Source organism: Bufo gargarizans, chromosome 3 (genome assembly GCF_014858855.1).
Source record: "Bufo gargarizans isolate SCDJY-AF-19 chromosome 3, ASM1485885v1, whole genome shotgun sequence".
Classification (NCBI taxonomy): Eukaryota; Metazoa; Chordata; class Amphibia; order Anura; family Bufonidae; genus Bufo; species Bufo gargarizans.
The window spans coordinates 233,525,539-233,547,811 of record NC_058082.1 but is presented as its reverse complement, the minus strand read 5'-3'; the positions used below and the strand labels follow the sequence as shown (position 1 = coordinate 233,547,811).

The 22,273-nt window shown below is 46.2% G+C and overlaps 1 protein-coding gene across 1 annotated transcript in view; it reads right to left on the bottom strand.

Moving 5' to 3' along the window:
* ITGBL1 (integrin subunit beta like 1) overlaps nt 1-22,273 on the bottom strand; it is a 500,642-nt gene that overhangs the window by 326,507 nt on the left and 151,862 nt on the right. The window contains exon 5 of the mRNA XM_044286160.1: nt 18,775-18,915. Within this exon, the coding sequence (XP_044142095.1) occupies nt 18,775-18,915 (141 nt within the window). The remainder of the gene's footprint in view (nt 1-18,774; nt 18,916-22,273) is intronic.

The window sequence follows — 22,273 nt, the reverse complement described above, 5'->3', positions numbered from 1 at the left end:
GTATTGCAGATACAAATGCAAATGCGGTCCGCAATACAGGAACGGTACACCAACGGTCATGTGAACGAGCACTAAGAGAAAGGGTGGGTGGGGGGCTATGTTTGGCCTGTTTGTAAACCTCCATAGAAAATGTTCTGTGCAGAATGTCTATATAACAGGTCCCAAGTTGCAATGTTGCATAGAACAGTGTTCCTCAGCTCCTGGTCCTCAGGGCCACCTTCCTGCCATGTTTTATAATTTCCTTAGTATTGAGCAGGTGATATTGTTAATGCAGGAGGACACCTACCTCAGGTATTCAATCTGTGGGATATTCTCCAAACATGACTGGCAGATAACCTGAGGACTGGAGCTGGGCAACACTGGTTCGCTATGAATTCACAGATCTCAGACTTCACTGTACAGAGACACAAGACTAAATGTTTTACTCTCTTCTTTTGAACCTGGCTTTGTTTTTATGAAATGAAAAGTCCAGATGGCTCTGAATCTAATCCAGAGGGGAGGCTTTGGATTTTGTCTCTGGTCACTCGATATGCGTCAGCACAGAACCAAGAGTGTGGCCGGCTGGGAGTTTGGGTGTTTGGAGGGGTGTCATCGGGATCTGCTGTGTCCTTACATATCGGGGCATGAGTCAATGAACAGCTGTACTTGGATGTCTCAAGTTGCACCTAGCGGTCCTGGCATCTCTATGTGGCATTACTACCTCCGTTATGAAATATATCCTCTGCAATATATATGCAGAGTAATTATCCAGCTGTAAGCAGACCCAGCCTATACAACTACCCATCCCCCATCCACTGGAAACAGGTATGAGACCCTTATTTCATTGTTTGAGTAAAGGTTGTATTAGACAGGCAGATTATGCAGGCGACTGACAACCACCTGCTCGTCAGTGGAGGAGACCACCGCATTTAGGCTGGGTTTACACCTGAGCGTTTTACAGCGCGTTCCTACGCGCTGTAAAACGCTCAACAAGGAGAAACCAATGCTTCCCTATCGGCATGGTTCTCACCTGGGCGTTTTACAGAGCGTACGATCGTGCTGTAAAACGCCCGACGCCCCAAGAAGTACATGAGCTTCTTTGGGGCGTCTTGTCGCGCTTTCCCGTACATAGACTTTCGGGAACGCGCGACAATGGGCGTTCGCTTGTCTCTGTATGCGCGATTGCAAACGCCTGTATAATCGCGCATACATAGCGCTCCATCGCGAACGCTCAGGTGTGAACCCAGCGTTACTTGCAGCTATCCCCTCCACAGTAAGAGGAGGAGCGATCGCTAATGCCTTTGCCTGTCCCCATACTGAATCATTGTTTGCCGGCAGCAGGTCGTGATTAGACTGCATGATCTGCCTCTGGCAAATGGTAATTTTTAAACCTGTTAAAAGATTAGTATTGTCCGATGAACTCTTTCATTGGGTAATCGGCGGCAGTATTACACTGCCAGTTCATCACTAATGAGCGTTACTACGAATGCTTGTTAGCAATGATCTGGTAGGCTGCCAGCCTAAAGGCTGTATTAGACAGGCAGATTATGCAGCCAATTGTCAGGAAGGAATTGTTCCTTCCCAGCAATCGCCTGCTCGCCAGCGGAGGAGACAGCTGCTATTACATTGAGCGATCTCCTCCTCGCTAATGCCTTTGCTCATCCCCATACTGAATCATTGCTGGCTGGCAGCAGATCATGATTAGACAGCATGATCTTCCTCCTGCAAATGATTTTTAAACCTGTTGAAAGATTGGGATTAGGGATGAGTGAATTGACTTCGGATGAAACATCCAAAGTAGATTCACATAAAATTTCGGTAGTATACTATACCATACAATATTAGAATGTATTGGCTCTTATGAGCCGAAGTTATTACTTTGCGAAGTCTCGCGAGACTTTGGCTAATAACTTCAGAAATTCATTTCTGCTGTTAAAAACCTTTAATTGAACTTGGTTTTGGTTCCAAGTGGTACCTTGGAACCGAACCCGAGTTCGGCAAAAGGTTTTTTACAGTAAAAATTTATTTCTGAGACTTCGCGAAGTAATAACGTCAGCTCATCGTAGCCAATACATTCTAATGCTGTACGGTGCGCTCTCTCCGTACAGTATTTTAACAAAGTATTGTGCAAACCGACTTCCGATGTTTCATCTGGTGTCGATTTGCATATCCCTAATTGGGATTGCCCGATGAGCGCTTGTTCGGCGGCAGTATTACACTGCCATATCATTGCTAACGAGCGTTACTACAAACACTTGTTAGCAATGATCTGCCAGATCATATCTCTGCCTGTCTAAATACAGGCTTCATTCAGGCTTTATGTTAAAAATTCTTATCTACTTTTTCGGTCTTTCATGTCTTATTCGTCAATATCCATAACTGCCTGCAGCCCTGGAAATAGACAGTGGTTTACCTCCCTTCTACTGTCCAACATATGGCCTAAGGCCTCTTTCACACGGGCGTCATGTTTTTTGGCCGGATAAGATGCGGATGCGTTGCTGGAAAATGCCAATTTTTTCCGCGCGAGTGCAAAACATTGTAATGCATTTTGCACGTGCGTGAGAAAAATCGGCATGTTTGGTACCCAAACCCGCAAACTTCTTCACAGAAGTTTGGGTTTGGGTTAGGTGTTGTGTAGATTGTATTATTTTCCCTTATAACATGGTTATAAGGGAAAATAATAGCATCCTTAATACAGAATCCATAGTACAATAGGCATGATCTTTTACCATGGTGATGGATCGTGTGACGGACCATGTGATGAGCGCAGTGACGTCACCACAGGTCCTTTTCAGGGGCGTAGCTATTGGGGAAGCAGGGGAAGCAGCTGCTTTGGGGCCCTGACCCAGAAGGGGCCCATCCACGAGAAGGAGGACTAAAAGATATAGTCAGGGCCCCCTCAACAGTATTACGCAATGAAATTATATACAGTGGCAGTATAGACGGATAGAACAGCTTCAGGCCTAGTCTGAGAGAGTGATCTTTACTAGCCACAGGAATAGGGGTGGCATGTAAGGAAGGGGTTGCGAAAAAATTACTGTAGGAGGGGGGCCCCCATTCAAAGATTTGCTGTGGGGCCCAGTCATTTCTAGCTATGCCACTGGTCCTTTTCCTACTGCACAGCAAAGATGAAGACAGAAGAGAAGACGGGCTGCGCGAACAAGTGGATTAAGGTGAGTTAAATTTTTTACAATTATTTTTTAACCCCTCCAGCCCTATTGTACTATGCATTCTGTATTAGGAATGCTATTATTTTCCCTTATAACCATGTTATAAGGGAAAATAATAATGATCGGATCTCCATCCTGATCGTCTCCTAGTAGCAGTGAAAATCACACTGCATCCGCACTTGCTTGCGGATGCTTGCGATTTTCACACAGCCCCATTCACTTCTATGGGGCCTGCGTTTCATGGAAAACGCACAAAGAGGAGCATGCTGCGATTTTGACGCAACGCACAAGTGATGCGTAAAAATCACTGCTCATGTGCACAGCCCCATAGAAATGATTGGGTCCGGATTCAGTGCGGGTTCAATGCGTTCACCTCACGCATTGCACCCGCGCGGAAATCTCGCCCGTGTGAAAGAGGCCTAACAGTTTAGAGCTGCCATTTCTCTGCTCCCGCAACAAACTACCTTCCAGTAACACAAAACCAACAATATAATAAGTGTAACTTACAAAGAGAAGAAAGGAGAATAAAACATTTGTGCAGGAATAAAATTATGTTCACATGGTTACAGCCAGTGTGTTTTTCTAATGGAATCCACAGCAGAAATCCAACACTTAGGCTACATTTACATGACTGTATGTGTTTTGCGGTCAGCAAATTGCGGATCCGCAAAACACGGATACTGGCTCTGCGTGTTCTGCACATGGCCAGCCCTGTGATAGAAATGCCTTTTCTTGTCTGCGATGGCGGACAAGAATAGGGCATGCTCTATCTTTTTTGCAGGGCCATGGAAAGGAACCACGGATGCGGACGGCGCACGGTGTGCTGTCCACACCTTTTGCAGTCCCATTGAAATGAATGGGTCCTCACCCATTCATCAAAATTGAGAAACAGATGCAGACCCAGAATTACGGCCTTTATGCACCTATACCCTCAGATTTCGGTCGTGGATTTTCAGTTTGTCATGCCGCAGCTCTGCATGTGGATTAGCCCCATTTCAATGCAGTTAAATGACCCGTGGGATTTCACTCAGACTCCACAAGACGGATTTTAAATCCATAGCAGAAACATTCCACACTCAATGAACTACACTGCCGATTCCCATTTAACTTAGTGGAATGCTGAATGCATGGCAAAGAGCATCTCCTACCAATAGTCAGTAGAACATGGATGCCATCTTGGATGGATGCTATGTTTTGTCAGTGGTTTTCACAGAACTTTAGACTTTAATGGGCGTGTTTGCTCCCCAACTTAGACCAAAGTAGTGCGTGCTTCTGCAGCAAGCCCCAAAGGAGCCGATGCATAGGATTGGAGTGGTTGTGGCCCTGATGAGATGTTGTGTCATGGTGTGCTCTCTCAGGATGTCGCTCCCTGAGGTTCGATGCAGTGAAAAGGTGGCTTGAAGGAACCAGAAAGGCAAAATAGAACAAAACTTGGCTTTCTTTAACGAGTGCAAATAGTAACTTGTGGTACATCCAGCAATAAAAATTACACGTTGCAGTCTCTGTCATCAGATGATGAGGTATGGTGGCTGGTTAGATGGCTCTCTCTCCTGATTCCTCTTTACTACGACTATAAATCTGGTACCTGTGACTGTATGTGTCCACTACATAATGTAGGCTTTCAGATTTGCATATTTAGCCCTGGGGTGATAGGTGTCTCAACTTGTTATCCCCCACCTGGTAGAGAATTAGGTTATGGTGACAGGTGTCTTAACCCATTATTCCCCACCTTGCAGTAGTGTCTGTAAAGCTGATTGCGGCTGATCACTCTGTTGTCTGGAGCGCCATCGCTTGATGGGTTTCTGCAGCCTTTGGACCTTCCTTTTTCTCTGGCACAGTGTTCCTTACAGTGGAGATGGATTTCTGGTCCTAAACCCTAAGAAGCAGGAGCTGTTTGACATGCTTGCTGTCTCCTTATTAGCCTAGCTAGCTCTCTCTCTCCTGACAGGAAGTAGGACAATCCCACTCCTATTAAGAGGAGAGAAAATTGAGTGGTTACCTCCATTCCCAGTGCCACTCATATGCCAACTGCTGGTGTAACAGTATATGACATAGGTAAAACATTACCACAGTATTATAAACCAAATAATTAGCAAATTCCCTATCTGGGGTATAGCACATCCATTGTTTTTCCAGTGACCTATGGTCATTAAATTAAAAGCAATGGATACATGCACACGACCGTTTTTTTTGCGGCCTGCAAAAACGGGTTCCGTAGTTCCGTGATCCGTGTCCGTTTTTTCTTCCGTGGGTCTTCCTTGTTTTTTGGAGGATCCACGGACGTTTTGGAGTCCGTCTGGCCGTGCGGAGCCAAACGGATCCGTCCTGACTTACAATGCAAATCAATGGGGACGGATCCGTTTGACGTTGACACAATATGGTGCAATTGCAAATGGATCCGTCCCCCATTGACTTTCAATGTAAAGTCAGGAGTCCCTATTAATATACCATAGGATCAGAGTTTTCTCCAATACGATGGTATACTTTAACTTGAAGCGTCACCATCACCATGGGAACGCCTCTATGTTAGCATATACCATCGGAGTTAGAGCGTCAAAACTCAGATCCGACAGTATATTCTAACACAGAGGCGTTCCCACAGTGAGGGGATGCTTCAAGTTAGATTAGAATATACTAAGAACTGTGTATATGACTGCCCCCTGCTGCCTGGCAGCATCCGATCTCTTACAGGGGGCCATGATCAGCACAATTAACGGCACCGGTGCCGCACCTGAGGGGTTAATTGTGCGTATCATAGCCCCCTGTAAGAGATCAGGTGCTGCCAGGCAGCAGGGGGCAGACCCCCCTCCCTCCCCTGTATTTAACTCATTGGTGGCCAGTGCGGCCCCCCTCCCTCCCCTGTATTTAGCTCATTGGTGGCCAGTGCGGCCCCCCTCCCTCCCCTGTATTTAACTCATTGGTGGCCAGTGCGGCCCCCCTCCATCCCTCCCCTGTATTTAACTCATTGGTGGCCAGTGCGCCCCCCCCCCTCCCTCCCCTGTATTTAACTCATTGGTGGCCAGTGCGGCCCCCCTCCCTCCCCTGTATTTAACTCATTGGTGGCCAGTGCGGCCTCCCCCCCTATATAATGGAGTCCAGTGTGCGTGATGAAGATAGAATTCACTGACCAACGAACGTATAGGCTACAGTATTACACAGAATCCTACTATATCCATCTTTGGAATTATACCCACTACTTTATTCATTGTCAATGTATTTGAGTCGTGTGACTGACATGAGGGCAGTAGGTGTATTGTTTTAAGATTTTTGTGTAGATTGGTGTCCTTTGTCCCTTATCTTTATATTATTTACTTATTTATGATTGAATTATGTCTAGATAAGGTTGGGATTATATTTGAGTGCCTAATTATACACTTACACTGATGTCGATGTTGGGAATATGAGGTAGACTTTCCAACTGAACTTGAGGGGTCTTGGCAGGTATCACTGATGTTATATATCATGAGGATAAGGCCTAATGCACCGTTTCTGCGGTCCGCAAACCGTGGATCCGCAAAAAACGGAAGTCGCCCGTGTGCCTTCCGCAATTTGCGGAACGGGCAGCCCATTGTAGAAATGCCAATTCTTGTCCGCAAAACGGACAAGAATAGGACATGCTATATTTTTTTTGCGGGACCACGGAATGGAGCAATAGAAGCGGACAGCACACGGAGTGCTGTCCGCATCTTTTGCGGCACCATTGAAGTAAATGGTTCCACACCCGAGCAGCAAAAAATGCAGCTCGGTTGTGGAACACAACAATGGTCGTGTGCATGAGGCCTAATGAATGATGCATCATTCCACATGAAATTTTAGTTTTCATTCATTTGTAGAGTTGAGCGAACACCTGGATGTTCGGGTTCGAGAAGTTCGGCCGAACATCCCGGAAATGTTCGGGTTCGGGATCCGAACCCGATCCGAACTTCGTCCCGAACCCGAACCCCATTGAAGTCAATGGGGACCCGAACTTTTCGGCACTAAAAAGGCTGTAAAACAGCCCAGGAAAGAGCTAGAGGGCTGCAAAAGGCAGCAACATGTAGGTAAATCCCCTGCAAACAAATGTGGATAGGGAAATGAATTAAAATAAAAATTAAATAAATAAAAATTAACCAAAATCAATTGGAGAGAGGTTCCATAGCAGAGAATCTGGCTTCCCGTCACCCACCACTGGAACAATTCTAGTAAGAAGCAGGGCGGCAATACCAGAGGGTTAGACGGATCGTTAGTGATAGGGATATGTGTCAAACAAGATTAGACGATATGACCAATAAATTTAGAGAGCGAGGCTACCCCCCTGATCTATTGAAAATACAGCGTAATAAAGCTGAGATTACACCACCAGATAGAACTAAGAAAGAAACAAGGATCCCCTTAGTGATTAAATACCATCCCTGGTCCCAGCGCCTTAGGACTATTGTTAATCAACATTGGCACATATTATCTAAGTCCTATCCACGGATAGGAGAGTTCCAGAGGCCACCCATGATATGCTATAAACGGGCAGAAAATATTAGGGATAAAATAGTCCGGGCGGATGTGGGAAGTAATAAAATAGAAAGAGGACAGAGTACTTTATCTACACCTAGACGGGGCACTTTTCCTTGTTTAAACTGTGTCAATTGTTCCAGCGTTATAAAGGGTTCATGTTTCTCCCACCCTCACTCAGGTGAAAATATTCCAATAAGGCCTCATGCACACGACCGTTGTGTGCACCCGTGGCCGTTGTGCCGTTTTCCGTTTTTTTCTGCGGCTCCATTGACTTTCAATGGAGCCGTAGAAAACTCGGCTTGTGCACCGTTTTTACACCGTGCCCGTGACCCGTGTTTCGAGGCCGTGAAAAAAATATAACCTGTCCTATTTTTTTCACGGCCAACGGTTCACGGGCCCATTCAAGTCAATGGGTCCGTGAAAATCACGGATGCACACAAGATTGTCATCCGTGTCCGTGATCCGTGTCCGTGATCCGTGTCCGTTTTTTCCTATCATTTCAATGGCAAACTTGACTTAGATTTTTTTTTCATCTTTCATGTCCGTGGATCCTCCAAAAATCACGGCAGACCCACGGAAGAAAAAACGGGCACGGATCACGGTACAACGGAACCACGTTTTGCGGGACGTTAAAAAATACGTTCGTGTGCATGAGGCCTAAGGGGCACGTTCACTTGTGATAGTAGATTTGTGGTTTACATTCTTAAATGTCCATGTGGATTACTATATGTGGGGGAAACCTCAATGAGAATGAAGGACAGACTAAGTAAACACAAATCTACTATCCGTAAACAGAATTTATTACTCCCAATACCCCTTCATTTTTATGATAAAAAACACAACATCTCGCAGTTGAGGTATCAGATTATTGAAGGTGTATCATTACCCCGTCGAGGGGGTGACAGAAATAAATTGTTATTGAAAAGGGAGGCTTACTGGATCCATCGTCTTCAGACAATGGAGCCCAGGGGCCTCAATCGTGAGTACAATGTGTCCTGCTTCCTATAAGGCATTCGGCCTTATGCAATCTGATAAATATATTTCTTTTTTTCTTCAGCGTGATTAATCACTGCAAGAATGGACTATGTGACTGAAAATCTTCGCCAGTATAGAGTGGATATGTTTTTTGCGAATTTTCAATTGCGAATTTTCAGTTGCGAATTTTTAGTTGCGAATTTTCAATTGCGAATTTTCAATTTTCAATTGCGAATTTTCAGTTGCGAATTTTCAATTGCGAATTTTTCAATGCGAATTTTTCATTGCGATTATTTGATATGCGAATTTTATTTAATGAGGGAGGCGGAGCTTCTTTGATGATGTCAGTTCCTTTGTGTTTCATTTATGTATAAATAGCTGGAGTGTAAGATGTTTTATGCAGTCTGATGAAAGCACATCTGTGCTGAAACGCGTCACTATGCCATTTTGAATATGTGACTGAATAAATCTACATTGTGATCTACATCAGCGAAGTGCCGGTCCTTTCCTTTGAAACCACCACTGGAACAGTCCATTCTCAGATATTTAGGCCCCGGCACCCAGGCAGAGGAGAGAGGTCCCGTAACAGAGAATCTGTCTTCATGTCAGCAGAGAATTAGTCTGCATGTCATAGCAGAGAATGAGGCTTCACGTCAGCCACCACTGCAACAGTCCATTGGCATATATTTAGGCCCAGCACCCAGGCAGAGGAGGGAGGTCCCGTAACAGAGAATCTGTCTTCATGTCAGCAGAGAATTAGTCTGCATGTCATAGCAGAGAATGAGGCTTCACGTCAGCCACCACTGCAACAGTCCATTGGCATATATTTAGGCCCAGCACACACACAGGCAGAGGAGAGAGGTCCCGTAACAGAGAATCTGGCTTCATGTCAGCAGAGAATCAGTCTGCATGTCATAGCAGAGAATGAGGCTTCACGTCAGCCACCACTGCAACAGTCCATTGGCATATATTTAGGCCTAGCACACAGGCAGAGCAGAGAGGTCCCGTAACAGACAATCTGGCTTCATGACAGCAGAGAATCAGTCTGCATGTCATAGCAGAGAATGAGGCTTCACGTCACCCACCACTGCAACAGTCCATTGGCATATATTTAGGCCTAGCACACAGGCAGAGGAGAGGTTCATTCAACTTTGGGTAGCCTCGCAATATAATGGTAAAATGAAAATAAAAATAGGATTGAATGAGGAAGTGCCCTGGAGTCCAATAATATATGGTTATGGGGAGGTAGTTAATGTCTAATCTGGACAAGGGACGGACAGGTCCTGTGGGATCCATGCCTGGTTCATTTTTATGAACGTCAGCTTGTCCACATTGGCTGTAGACAGGCGGCTGCGTTTGTCTGTAATGACGCCCCCTGCCGTGCTGAATACACGTTCAGACAAAACGCTGGCTGCCGGGCAGGCCAGCACCTCCAAGGCATAAAAGGCTAGCTCTGGCCACGTGGACAATTTAGAGACCCAGAAGTTGAATGGGGCCGAACCATCAGTCAGTACGTGGAGGGGTGTGCACACGTACTGTTCCACCATGTTAGTGAAATGTTGCCTCCTGCTAACACGTTGCGTATCAGGTGGTGGTGCAGTTAGCTGTGGCGTGTTGACAAAAGTTTTCCACATCTCTGCCATGCTAACCCTGCCCTCAGAGGAGCTGGCCGTGACACAGCTGCCTTGGCGACCTCTTGATCCTCCTCTGCCTTGGCCTTGGGCTTCCACTTGTTCCCCTGTGACATTTGGGAATGCTCTCAGTAGCGCGTCTACCAACGTGCGCTTGTACTCGCGCATCTTCCTATCACGCTCCAGTGCAGGAAGTAAGGTGGGCACATTGTCTTTGTAGCGTGGATCCAGCAGGGTGGCAACCCAGTAGTCCGCACAGGTTAAAATGTGGGCAACTCTGCTGTCGTTGCGCAGGCACTGCAGCATGTAGTCGCTCATGTGTGCCAGGCTGCCCAGGGGTAAGGACAAGCTGTCCTCTGTGGGAGGCGTATCGTCATCGTCCTGCCTTTCCCCCCAGCCACGCACCAGTGATGGACCCGAGCTGCGTTGGGTGCCACCCCGCTGTGACCATGCTTCATCCTCATCCTCCTCCACCTCCTCCTCATCCTCGTCCTCCTCGTCCTCCAGTAGTGGGCCCTGGCTGGCCACATTTGTACCTGGCCTCTGCTGTTGCCAAAAACCTCCCTCTGAGTCACTTCGAAGAGACTGGCCTGAAAGTGCTAAAAATGACCCCTCTTCCTCCTCCTCCTCCTCCTCCTCCTGGGCCACCTCCTCTTCCATCATCGCCCTAAGTGTTTTCTCAAGGAGACATAGAAGTGGTATTGTAACGCTGATAACGGTGTCATCGCCACTGGCCATGTTGGTGGAGTACTCGAAACAGCGCAACAGGGCACACAGGTCTCGCATGGAGGCCCAGTCATTGGTGGTGAAGTGGTGCTGTTCTGTAGTGCGACTGACCCGTGCGTGCTGCAGCTGAAACTCCACTATGGCCTGCTGCTGCTCGCACAGTCTGTCCAGCATGTGCAAGGTGGAGTTCCACCTGGTGGGCACGTCGCATATGAGGCGGTGAGCGGGAAGGCCGAAGTTACGCTGTAGCGCAGACAGGCGAGCAGCAGCAGGATGTGAACGCCGGAAGCGCGAACAGACGGCCCGCACTTTATGCAGCAGCTCTGACATGTCGGGGTAGTTGTGAATGAACTTCTGCACCACCAAATTCAGCACATGCGCCAAGCAAGGGATGTGCGTCAAATTGGCTAGTCCCAGAGCTGCAACGAGATTTCGCCCATTATCACACACCACCAGGCCGGGCTTGAGGCTCACCGGCAGCAACCACTCGTCGGTCTGTTGTTCAATACCCCGCCACAACTCCTGTGCGGTGTGGGGCCTGTCCCCCAAACATATGAGTTTCAGAATGGCCTGCTGACGTTTACCCCGGGCTGTGCTGAAGTTGGTGGTGAAGGTGTGTGGCTGACTGGATGAGCAGGTGGAAGAAGAGGAGGAGGAAGCCGAGAAGGAGGAGGTGGCAACAGGAGGCAAAGAATGTTGCCCTGCGATCCTTGGCGGCGGAAGGACGTGCGCCAAACAGCTCTCCGCCTGGGGCCCAGCTGCCACTACATTTACCCAGTGTGCAGTTAGGGAGATATAGCGTCCCTGGCCGTGCTTACTGGTCCACGTATCTGTGGTTAGGTGGACCTTGCTACAGATGGCGTTGCGCAGTGCACACTTGATTTTATGGGATACTTGGTTGTGCAGGGAAGGCACGGCTCTCTTGGAGAAGTAGTGCCGGCTGGGAACAACATACTGTGGGACAGCAAGCGACATGAGCTGTTTGAAGCTGTCTGTGTCCACCAGCCTAAATGACAGCATTTCATAGGCCAGTAGTTTAGAAATGCTGGCATTCAGGGCCAGGGATCGAGGGTGGCTAGGTGGGAATTTACGCTTTCTATCAAATGTTTGTGAGATGGAGAGCTGAACGCTGGCGTGTGACATGGTTGAGACGCTTGGTGACGGAGGTGGTGGTGGTGGTGTTGGTGGTACATCCCCTGTTTGCTGGGCGGCAGGTGCCAACGTTCCTCCAGAGGCGGAGGAAGAGGCCGAGGCGGCAGCAGCAGAATAGGCCGAGGCGGCAGCAGCAGAAGAGGTAGCAGGGGGAGCCTGAGTGACTTCCTTGGTTTTAAGGTGTTTACTCCACTGCAGTTCATGCTTTGCATGCAGGTGCCTGGTCATGCAGGTTGTGCTCAGGTTCAGAACGTTAATGCCTCGCTTCAGGCTCTGATGGCACAGCGTGCAAACCACTCGGGTCTTGTCGTCAGCACATTGTTTGAAGAAGTGCCATGCCAGGGAACTCCTTGAAGCTGCCTTTGGGGTGCTCGGTCCCAGATGGCGGCGGTCAGTAGCAGGCGGAGTCTCTTGGCGGCGGGTGTTCTGCTTTTGCCCACTGCTCCCTCTTTTGCTACGCTGTTGGCTCGGTCTCACCACTGCCTCTTCCTCCGAACTGTGAAAGTCAGTGGCACGACCTTCATTCCATGTGGGGTCTAGGACCTCATCGTCCCCTGCATCGTCTTCCACCCAGTCTTGATCCCTGACCTCCTGTTCAGTCTGCACACTGCAGAAAGACGCAGCAGTTGGCACCTGTGTTTCGTCATCATCAGAGACATGCTGAGGTGGTATTCCCATGTCCTCATCATCAGGAAACATAAGTGGTTGTGCGTCAGTGCATTCTATGTCTTTCACCGCTGGGGAAGGGCTAGGTGGATGCCCTTGGGAAACCCTGCCAGCGGAGTCTTCAAACAGCATAAGAGACTGCTGCATAACTTGAGGCTGAGACAGTTTCCCTGGTATGCATGGGGGTGATGTGACAGACTGATGGGGTTGGTTTTCAGGCGCCATCTGTGCGCTTTCTGCAGAAGACTGGGTGGGAGATAATGTGAACGTGCTGGATCCACTGTCGGCCACCCAATTGACTAATGCCTGTACCTGCTCAGGCCTTACCATCCTTAGAACGGCATTGGGCCCCACCATATATCGCTGTAAATTCTGGCGGCTACTGGGACCTGAGGTAGTTGGTACACTAGGACGTGTGGATGTGGCAGAACGGCCACGTCCTCTCCCAGCACCAGAGGGTCCACTAACACCACCACGACCATGTCCACGTCCGCGTCCCTTACTAGATGTTTTTCTCATTGTTATGGTTCACCACAACAACAAATATATTATTTGGCCCAATGTATTGTATTCAAATTCAGCGGGATATAAATTTGAGGCCTAGTATTTAGGCGCTGGGTGACCGGTATGGATTTAGTGACAGAATTAGACTTGGAAATGCACAGAAGCGTGTGTGTGTGAAGTTATTCTGAATGACCCAATGTGCACCTTGAATATTATATACCCTTTTAGGGATAGATTTCAAATAGCTCTGATATAGCAGAAACCACTAAATTATGAAATTGCTAAATTGGGAATTGTATTTCAACCCAGAACAAGAAATGTGCTTGAACGGACACTAAATAACTCGCCCAGCTACAGCACTAACGAGAGATTTAGCAGGATATAAATTTGAGGCCTAGTATTTAGGCGCTGGGTGACAGGTATGGGTTTAGTGACAGAATTAGACTTGGAAATACACAGTAGCGGGTGTGTGTGAAGTTATTCTGAATGACCCAATGTGCACCTTGAATATTATATACCCTTTTAGGGATAGATTTCAAATAGCTCTGATATAGCAGAAACCACTAAATTATGAAATTGCTAAATTGGGAATTGTATTTCAACCCAGAACAAGAAATGTGCTTGAACGGACACTAAATAACTCGCCCAGCTACAGCACTAACGAGAGATTTAGCAGGATATAAATTTGAGGCCTAGTATTTAGGCGCTGGGTGACAGGTATGGGTTTAGTGACAGAATTAGACTTGGAAATACACAGTAGCGGGTGTGTGTGAAGTTATTCTGAATGACCCAATGTGCACCTTGAATATTATATACCCTTTTAGGGATAGATTTCAAATAGCTCTGATATAGCAGAAACCACTAAATTATGAAATTGCTAAATTGGGAATTGTATTTCAACCCAGAACAAGAAATGTGCTTGAACGGACACTAAATAACTCGCCCAGCTACAGCACTAAGGACAGATTTAGCTGGATATAAATTTGAGGCCTAGTATTTAGGCGCTGGGTGACAGGTATGGGTTTAGTGACAGAATTAGACTTGGAAATACACAGTAGCGGGTGTGTGTGAAGTTATTCTGAATGTCCCTATGTGCACCTTCAATATGATCTACCCTTTTAGGGATAGATTTCAAATAGCTCTGATATAGCAGAAACCACTAAATTATGAAATTGCTAAATTGGGAATTGTATTTCAACCCAGAACAAGAAATGTGCTTGAACGGACACTAAATAACTCGCCCAGCTACAGCACTAACGAGAGATTTAGCAGGATATAAATTTGAGGCCTAGTATTTAGGCGCTGGGTGACAGGTATGGGTTTAGTGACAGAATTAGACTTAGAAATACACAGTAGCGGGTGTGTGTGAAGTTATTCTGAATGACCCAATGTGCACCTTGAATATTATATACCCTTTTAGGGATAGATTTCAAATAGCTCTGATATAGCAGAAACCACTAAATTATGAAATTGCTAAATTGGGAATTGTATTTCAACCCAGAACAAGAAATGTGCTTGAACGGACACTAAATAACTCGCCCAGCTACAGCACTAACGAGAGATTTAGCAGGATATAAATTTGAGGCCTAGTATTTAGGCGCTGGGTGACAGGTATGGGTTTAGTGACAGAATTAGACTTGGAAATGCACAGAAGCGTGTGTGTGTGAAGTTATTCTGAATGACCCAATGTGCACCTTGAATATTATATACCCTTTTAGGGATAGATTTCAAATAGCTCTGATATAGCAGAAACCACTAAATTATGAAATTGCTAAATTGGGAATAGTATTTCAACCCAGAACAAGAAATGTGCTTGAACGGACACTAAATAACTCGCCCAGCTACAGCACTAAGGACAGATTTAGCGGGATATAAATTTGAGGCCTAGTATTTAGGCGCTGGGTGACAGGTATGGGTTTAGTGCCAGAATTAGACTTGGAAATACACAGTAGCGGGTGTGTGTGAAGTTATTCTGAATGACCCAATGTGCACCTTGAATATTATATACCCTTTTAGGGATAGATTTCAAATAGCTCTGATATAGCAGAAACCACTAAATTATGAAATTGCTAAATTGGGAATTGTATTTCAACCCAGAACAAAAAATGTGCTTTGACGGACACTAAATAACTTTCCCAGCCACAACAGGACAGCGTTAACGAGAGATTTAGCAGGATATAAATTTGAGGCCTAGTATTTAGGCGCTGGGTGACAGGTATGGGTTTAGTGACAGAATTAGACTTGGAAATACACAGTAGCGGGTGTGTGTGAAGTTATTCTGAATGACCCAATGTGCACCTTGAATATTATATACCCTTTTAGGGATAGATTTCAAATAGCTCTGATATAGCAGAAACCACTAAGTTATGAAATTGCTAAATTGGGAATTGTATTTCAACCCAGAACAAGAAATGTGCTTGAACGGACACTAAATAACTCGCCCAGCTACAGCACTAAGGACAGATTTAGCTGGATATAAATTTGAGGCCTAGTATTTAGGCGCTGGGTGACAGGTATGGGTTTAGTGACAGAATTAGACTTGGAAATGCACAGTAGCGGGTGTGTGAAGTTATTCTGAATGACCCTATGTGCACCTTGAATATTATATACCCTTTTAGGGATAGATTTCAAATAGATCTGATACAGCAGAAACCACTAAATTTTTAAATTGCTAAATTGGGAATTGTATTTCAACCCAGAACAAAAAATGTTGACGGACACTAAATAACTTTCCCAGCCACAACAGGACAGCGGTAACGAGAGATTTAGCGGGATATAAATTTGAGGCCTAGTATTTAGGCGCTGGGTGACCGGTATGGATTTAGTGACAGAATTAGACTGGGATATGGCCAAAAAATAACCACACTATTGCTGGTTAAATGCACTTGGTGATGGGCGCAGCTTGCCCCTGATGTAGTATATGGCCAAAAAATGAACAGACTATTGCTGGTTAAATGCACTTGGTGTCACAGCTTGACCAACCACACTACTGAGGGTTAAATGCACTTGGTGACGGGCGCAGCTTGCCCCTGATTTAGTATATGGCCAAAAAATGAACAGACTATTGCTGGTTAAATGCACTTGGTGTGATAGCTTGACCAACCACACTACTGAGGGTTAAATGCACTTGGTGTGACAGCTTCACCCTGATGTAGGCTTTAGCCAAAAAACAACCACACCATTGAGGGTTAAATGCACTTGGTCGCAGCTTGTGCTGGCGCACCACAAGACACAAAATGGCCGCCGATCACCCCAGAAAAATGTGACTGACAAACGGTCTGGGCAGCCTAAAAACAGTGAGCAATTGAGGATCAGCAGCTCAATGATCCACAGCTGCAGATCGATCAGTTAATCAAGTCCTTTGGAGGAGTTAATCTGCCTAATCTCGCCCTACTGTCGCAGCCGCAACCTCTCCCTACGCTAATCAGAGCAGAGTGACGGGCGGCGCTATGTGACTCCAGCTTAAATAGAGGCTGGGTCACATGGTGCTCTGGCCAATCACAGCCATGCCAATAGTAGGCATGGCTGTGATGGCCTCTTGGGGCAAGTAGTATGACGCTTGTTGATTGGCTGCTTAGCAGCCTTTCAAAAAGCGCCAAGAAAGCGTCACAAAAGCGCGAAGAAAGCGACGAACACCGAACCCGAACCCGGACTTTTACGAAAATGTCCGGGTTCGGGTCCGTGTCACGGACACCCCAAAATTCGGTACGAACCCGAACTATACAGTTCGAGTTCGCTCATCCCTATTCATTTGTTTATGTATTTTTTCACTTGCATGTTTAGGTTTCATGCTCATGGTTTGTACCCTGGCACTAATGCACTTTGGCACACTGCACTTTATTTGCACTATTGTTCACTCAATGTTTGATATTGTCCATCAAATTGGACAACTTAACTGTGTTTCACTCCTCTAGATGGATTTTAATTGAGTATATCATTTTGGATAATGTACCCCTTAAACCAATAACATGTCATTTTCGGCACGTTATGAAATCAGTGCTAACTATATGTTGGGACTCCCCCTCTCCCTACTTTTTTAATCCTTTATCCCCTTTTCATGATAGCTGGTATTCATGAGGTATATGGGATACTATTGGATTAGTAGTTGACTGGTCAGGATATACATAGAAGCCTGCCCATTTTGACATCACAACAATTAGGATACATTTGGGAGTCTGCCCACTCGCACTGTAACTGTTTTAGTGTGCTTCGAGTTGATTTGGGCATTTTGCCCTATTTAAAGATGGAGGTCGCAATAGATCTAGGGTTGGGAACTACCATTCTCATGTAGCCTAGGCGGCAGAGTGGCTGGTTCATCTCTCCCTCCCAGTGCGCAGGCACTGGGATGAAAATGAACCAACCGACAAGTATCACAAGTTCTCTCGATTATAGACTTGGCTCGGTTGGGCGATCTCGTGAGTTTTCCCTGCCATTCTCACAGGAGGCCATCCGTATGACGAGCAAATTATGACTATTGCCACACAGGTGAAACGTCGCAAAATGATAATATAGGAGGACATTTTTGATTCCATGGGGTATATAAACGTGGGTTGAAATCAGATAGACACTTTCCCAGAGGAAGCATGGCGAAACGTACGTCGGGTCTGCTTTGCCCCCCAGCTCCTGGTCTGTATACCTTGCCTGTCCTTGTGCCATGTATGTATTATTTTTGGAATATGACAAGTGTCTTTAAGTTAAAAGGCCATTTTAGATCGTGTTTGGACTAGTGGTGATGCATGCAGTATTTAGTGTCCCCCTACTTGCATATATAGACCTATGATGCGGTAGTATATTGGGGATTACACTTTAACACAACATGATAAGATAAGGCGCTGTTATTGGCAATGATACATTATTCTTGGGCAATGTAAGATGATTTAGGGACTGGGGGTATCACTCTCTCAGCATTTTTCTGCATTCATTTTATTATTGTTGATATTCATGTATAATATGTCTTTATATGAGACACAATAAAGAGGTTTTTTGCACTATATGTGTCGTATCTGTGTTTCGGTTCTGAGTATATGACATAAGTAAAACATTACCACAGTATTATAAACCAAATAATTTGCAAACACCCTATCTGGGGTATTGCACATCCATTGTTTTTCCAGTGACCTATGGTCATTAAATTAAAATCAATGGATACTGCTGTGTGAGTAAACAAAGTCCCCCAACGCCTGTAGTGGTAAAGTGTGGAACCTTGTTAGGGGTCATTTTCCTTTATGAAACCCTCAGCCCTAAGTAAGAGCACATCTATCAGGAATCCTTGTGAATGAACCATGTGTTTATCAATGTTTTGCTACCACAGACTTAACACAATGACACATTAGCAGCATTTATTACCTTCTCATGCAGAAGACCTGCTCGGATTGTTCCAGACATTATTTATAGACTAGGCGAATGATGGTAAAACAGATGCAATTATTGTGTAAGACTAATTGAAAGCCATACAGATGTGAAGTTCATTAATAATGACACACCTCTGTTGCTGCAGATTTTGCCATCTGGAGATGTGCATCTCTTCTTAATCTCCCATGGGGTGATGTCACACTGGAATTCACATTTATCTCCATGCCAACCAGCCTCACAGTAACAGTTTCCACAGTAACACTTCCCGTGGCCTGCACCCAAAACAAATTTTATACAGTGAGAAAAATAGAAATATATTTTTAATAGCAGATGCTGCCAAAACACATATTCAATGATGATCTTATCAATAGAGGCTGCATTTTGTGGTGGTGCCGATTAAGACAGTGTATAGGTTCATCTAAGACTTTCATGTCATTTTTGTATAGGTAAAGTACAAGTTTTTTACACATTAATATGACAGAGAATAAAAAGCAGTATATTATATGCTGTAAAAGATGGTGGACAAAGCAGTGGTCGGAGTCAATTAAGAACCTTGGAGAACAGACCTGCAGCCCAGTTTGACTCCAAAAGCATCCGTTCTCCAACAAATGCATAATCTTTATTAGTGTTGATCGAGCATGCTCGGCACATGGCGGTACTCGGCCAAGTACCGCATGTGCTCGAGCGCCATGCTCAAGTCTCCTCCCCACACGTTACTTGGCTGCTACGCAGCCAATAAACATGCTAGTAAGTACTACCCTCACTGAAATGGCAGTAGCCATGTTGGCTACTAGCATTACAGTCATTGGCTGGCCGGAACGCATCATCGGGTGCTATATAGCACCCGATGACGCATGTTCGGCGCATTCGTAGTCAGGGAGAGCTGAGCATAGGAAGAGACAGAGAGGCAGTGTAGGCAGTGTAATTGAATATTTTTTTTGTACAAAAATGTTTCAGAGACCCTAAAGTCCTTGTAAAGACTATTGTGTGTGACAGCAGCAATAATTGTTTGTAGCGCAACCTGCGCTAAATTTCTCCATGTTAGGGAGAGCTGTGCATAGCAAGGGACAGACAGTGTAGGGAATGTAATAGGAAGATTTTTATACAAAATACTTTTCAAAGACCCAAAAGTCCTTTTAAGGACTATTGTGTGTGACAGCAGCAATATGTATTTTTAGCGCATGTAATAGGCCGCAGCGGACAGTTAAATTATTTGCGCCACATCTCCTGTGTAAAGTGTGCACATCCCTAAAATATCAGTGACATCAACTGTACTTTTTACGTAGATACTGCAAACAGTGACATTACCTATGGTACCTGTCCTGTATAACGTTTCCTCATCACAAATACCTTTGTAAAAAAAATTGCGCATACACTTCCAAATCCTACGCTACTGTACGTGTGATATACTTTCAAGCATATATCACATTTAAAAGAATGCGAGCAGTAAGGCATGGGAAAGTGGCTGTGATACTGATGGTGCAGGCAGAGGACATGGCCCTGGGCGCGGAGAAACTGTGCCAGAGCACAAGAAAAACAATCATCCACGATGCCTAGCTTCATGTCCCAGTTTGCAGGGTGGCACGGGACAACGCTCACGAAGTCAGCCCAGTACGAGCAGGTTGTTGGTTGGATTGCAGCAGATAATGCTTCCAGTCGGTTAAGCACCACCCTGTCTTCCACCAAGTCCAGTCTCAGTAGCAGGAGTTTAGTCAACACAATCCTCACCCTGATCCTCCTTCCTCCCACCATGTACAGTCTGGCCAAACAAGGGATCCCACAATCGGATATTCCGAGGACCTCTTTTCATCACCATTACTTGATTTGGCCCTCTCGCCAAGCCTGCTTGAAGAGGGATATGAGATCTCGTGCCCTGATTCCCAACCTCTTGAGCATCCAGAGTTACAAGAACATGACGCTGGGGAACGGCAATTAGTGTTTAATGAGGTGGATGATGATGATGAGACACAGTTGTCAATGAGTCAACCGCAATTACTGTCTCAAGAGGTTGATGAAGAGGATGAGACACAGTTATTAATCACTGAGGTTGTGGTTAGGTCAACAAATCAGGAGGATGATCAAAGTGAGGAAGTGGAAGAGGATGTGGTGAACAATGAGATCACTGACCCAACCTGGGAAGGTGGAAAGTAGAGTGAGGACAGCAGTACAGAGGGGGAGGCATCTGCAGCTCCGCAACAGGCTGAAAGAGGCAGTGGGGTGCCAAAATGGAGAAGGCAGGACACAGCAAACAGGCCCACAACTGTTCCAGGGAGCACCCACTTGCGGAAATCTCCCTTGCCAAGGGGTAGATGTTCCGCAGTATGTCGTTTTTTTTGTTAGGAAAGTGTGGACGACAAAAGAATAGTAGTTTGCAACCTGTGCGATACGAAAATGAGTTGGGGCGTGAACACTAGCAACCTCACCACCACCAGCATTATCCGCCACATGGCATCCAAGCACCGTAATAAGTAGGATGAACTCCTGGGTCCACAATCGGTGTCTGCGGGTCACACCACTGGCTCCTCTTCCCCTATGTTACGTGCTGGCCAATCCCCTGTCAAGGGCGCAGGCCCGGATGCCTCACCTGGACCTTCGCAAGCATCATCAGTGACCACATCCACTTCTGTGTCCCAGAACAGCATCCAAATGTGCTTACCCCAGGCCTTTGAACGCAAGTGAAAATACCCAGCCACCCACCCACAGGCCATAGCACTAAATGCGCAGCTTTCCAAATTGCTGGCCCTGGAAATGTTGCCATTTAGGATTGTGGAACACTAAGGCCTTCCGCAGCCTGATGTCAGCAGCCGTCCCGTGTTACCCAGTCCCCAGCCGCCACTATTTTTCAAGGTGTGCCGTGCCCTCCTTACACCAACATGTGTCCCGTAACATCACACATGCCCTGACCAACGCAGTTACTGGGAAGGTCCGCTTGACTACAGGCACATGGACAAGTGCATTCGGCCAGGGATGCTACATTTCCCTGACGGCACACTGGGTGATTGTTGTGGAGGCCATGAGCGAGTCGTACCCTTGGAAGGCACTGGTGCTACCGACACCAAGGATTGCGGGCCCTACGTCGATCAATGTTTCCACCAGCACCTACTTTAGTGGCTCCAAACCCCACTCCTCCTCCTCCTCCTCCACTTCCACCTCCAAATTATCAGCGTGAGGCACCAGTCAGTCATCAGTCAGTAGCTGGAAGCAGTGTAGCACTGCAGTGGGGAAGCGGCAACAGGCACCTACCGCAATTTGCCTGAGCTACTGGTAAAGGTGTGTGTGGCGAAACCAACCTCGCCACGGTGTTTTGGAGGGGGCTGTTTGCCAGCCTCCTGCCCTGGGATTATGGTCTATTAAGTTATTGGGTCTTAAGGCACTTGGGACTGAGCCCTCTGTCCCTGGATTGCATCATTTGCCTTACTTGCTTGGATTTTACTATTCCCATGGTGAGAACAATGGATGAAGCACATGGTGAGAACAATAGATAGCAGCCATTTTAACTCACAGACACTGTTCTGACTTTTCAACACGGTGCTATCTTGCCTGTATTTGGTGCACAGAGACATCATTCAGTAGTTTGAAACTACCAACCAGGGGACACATTTATTAGTGACTATTTTCTGTATAACTTGT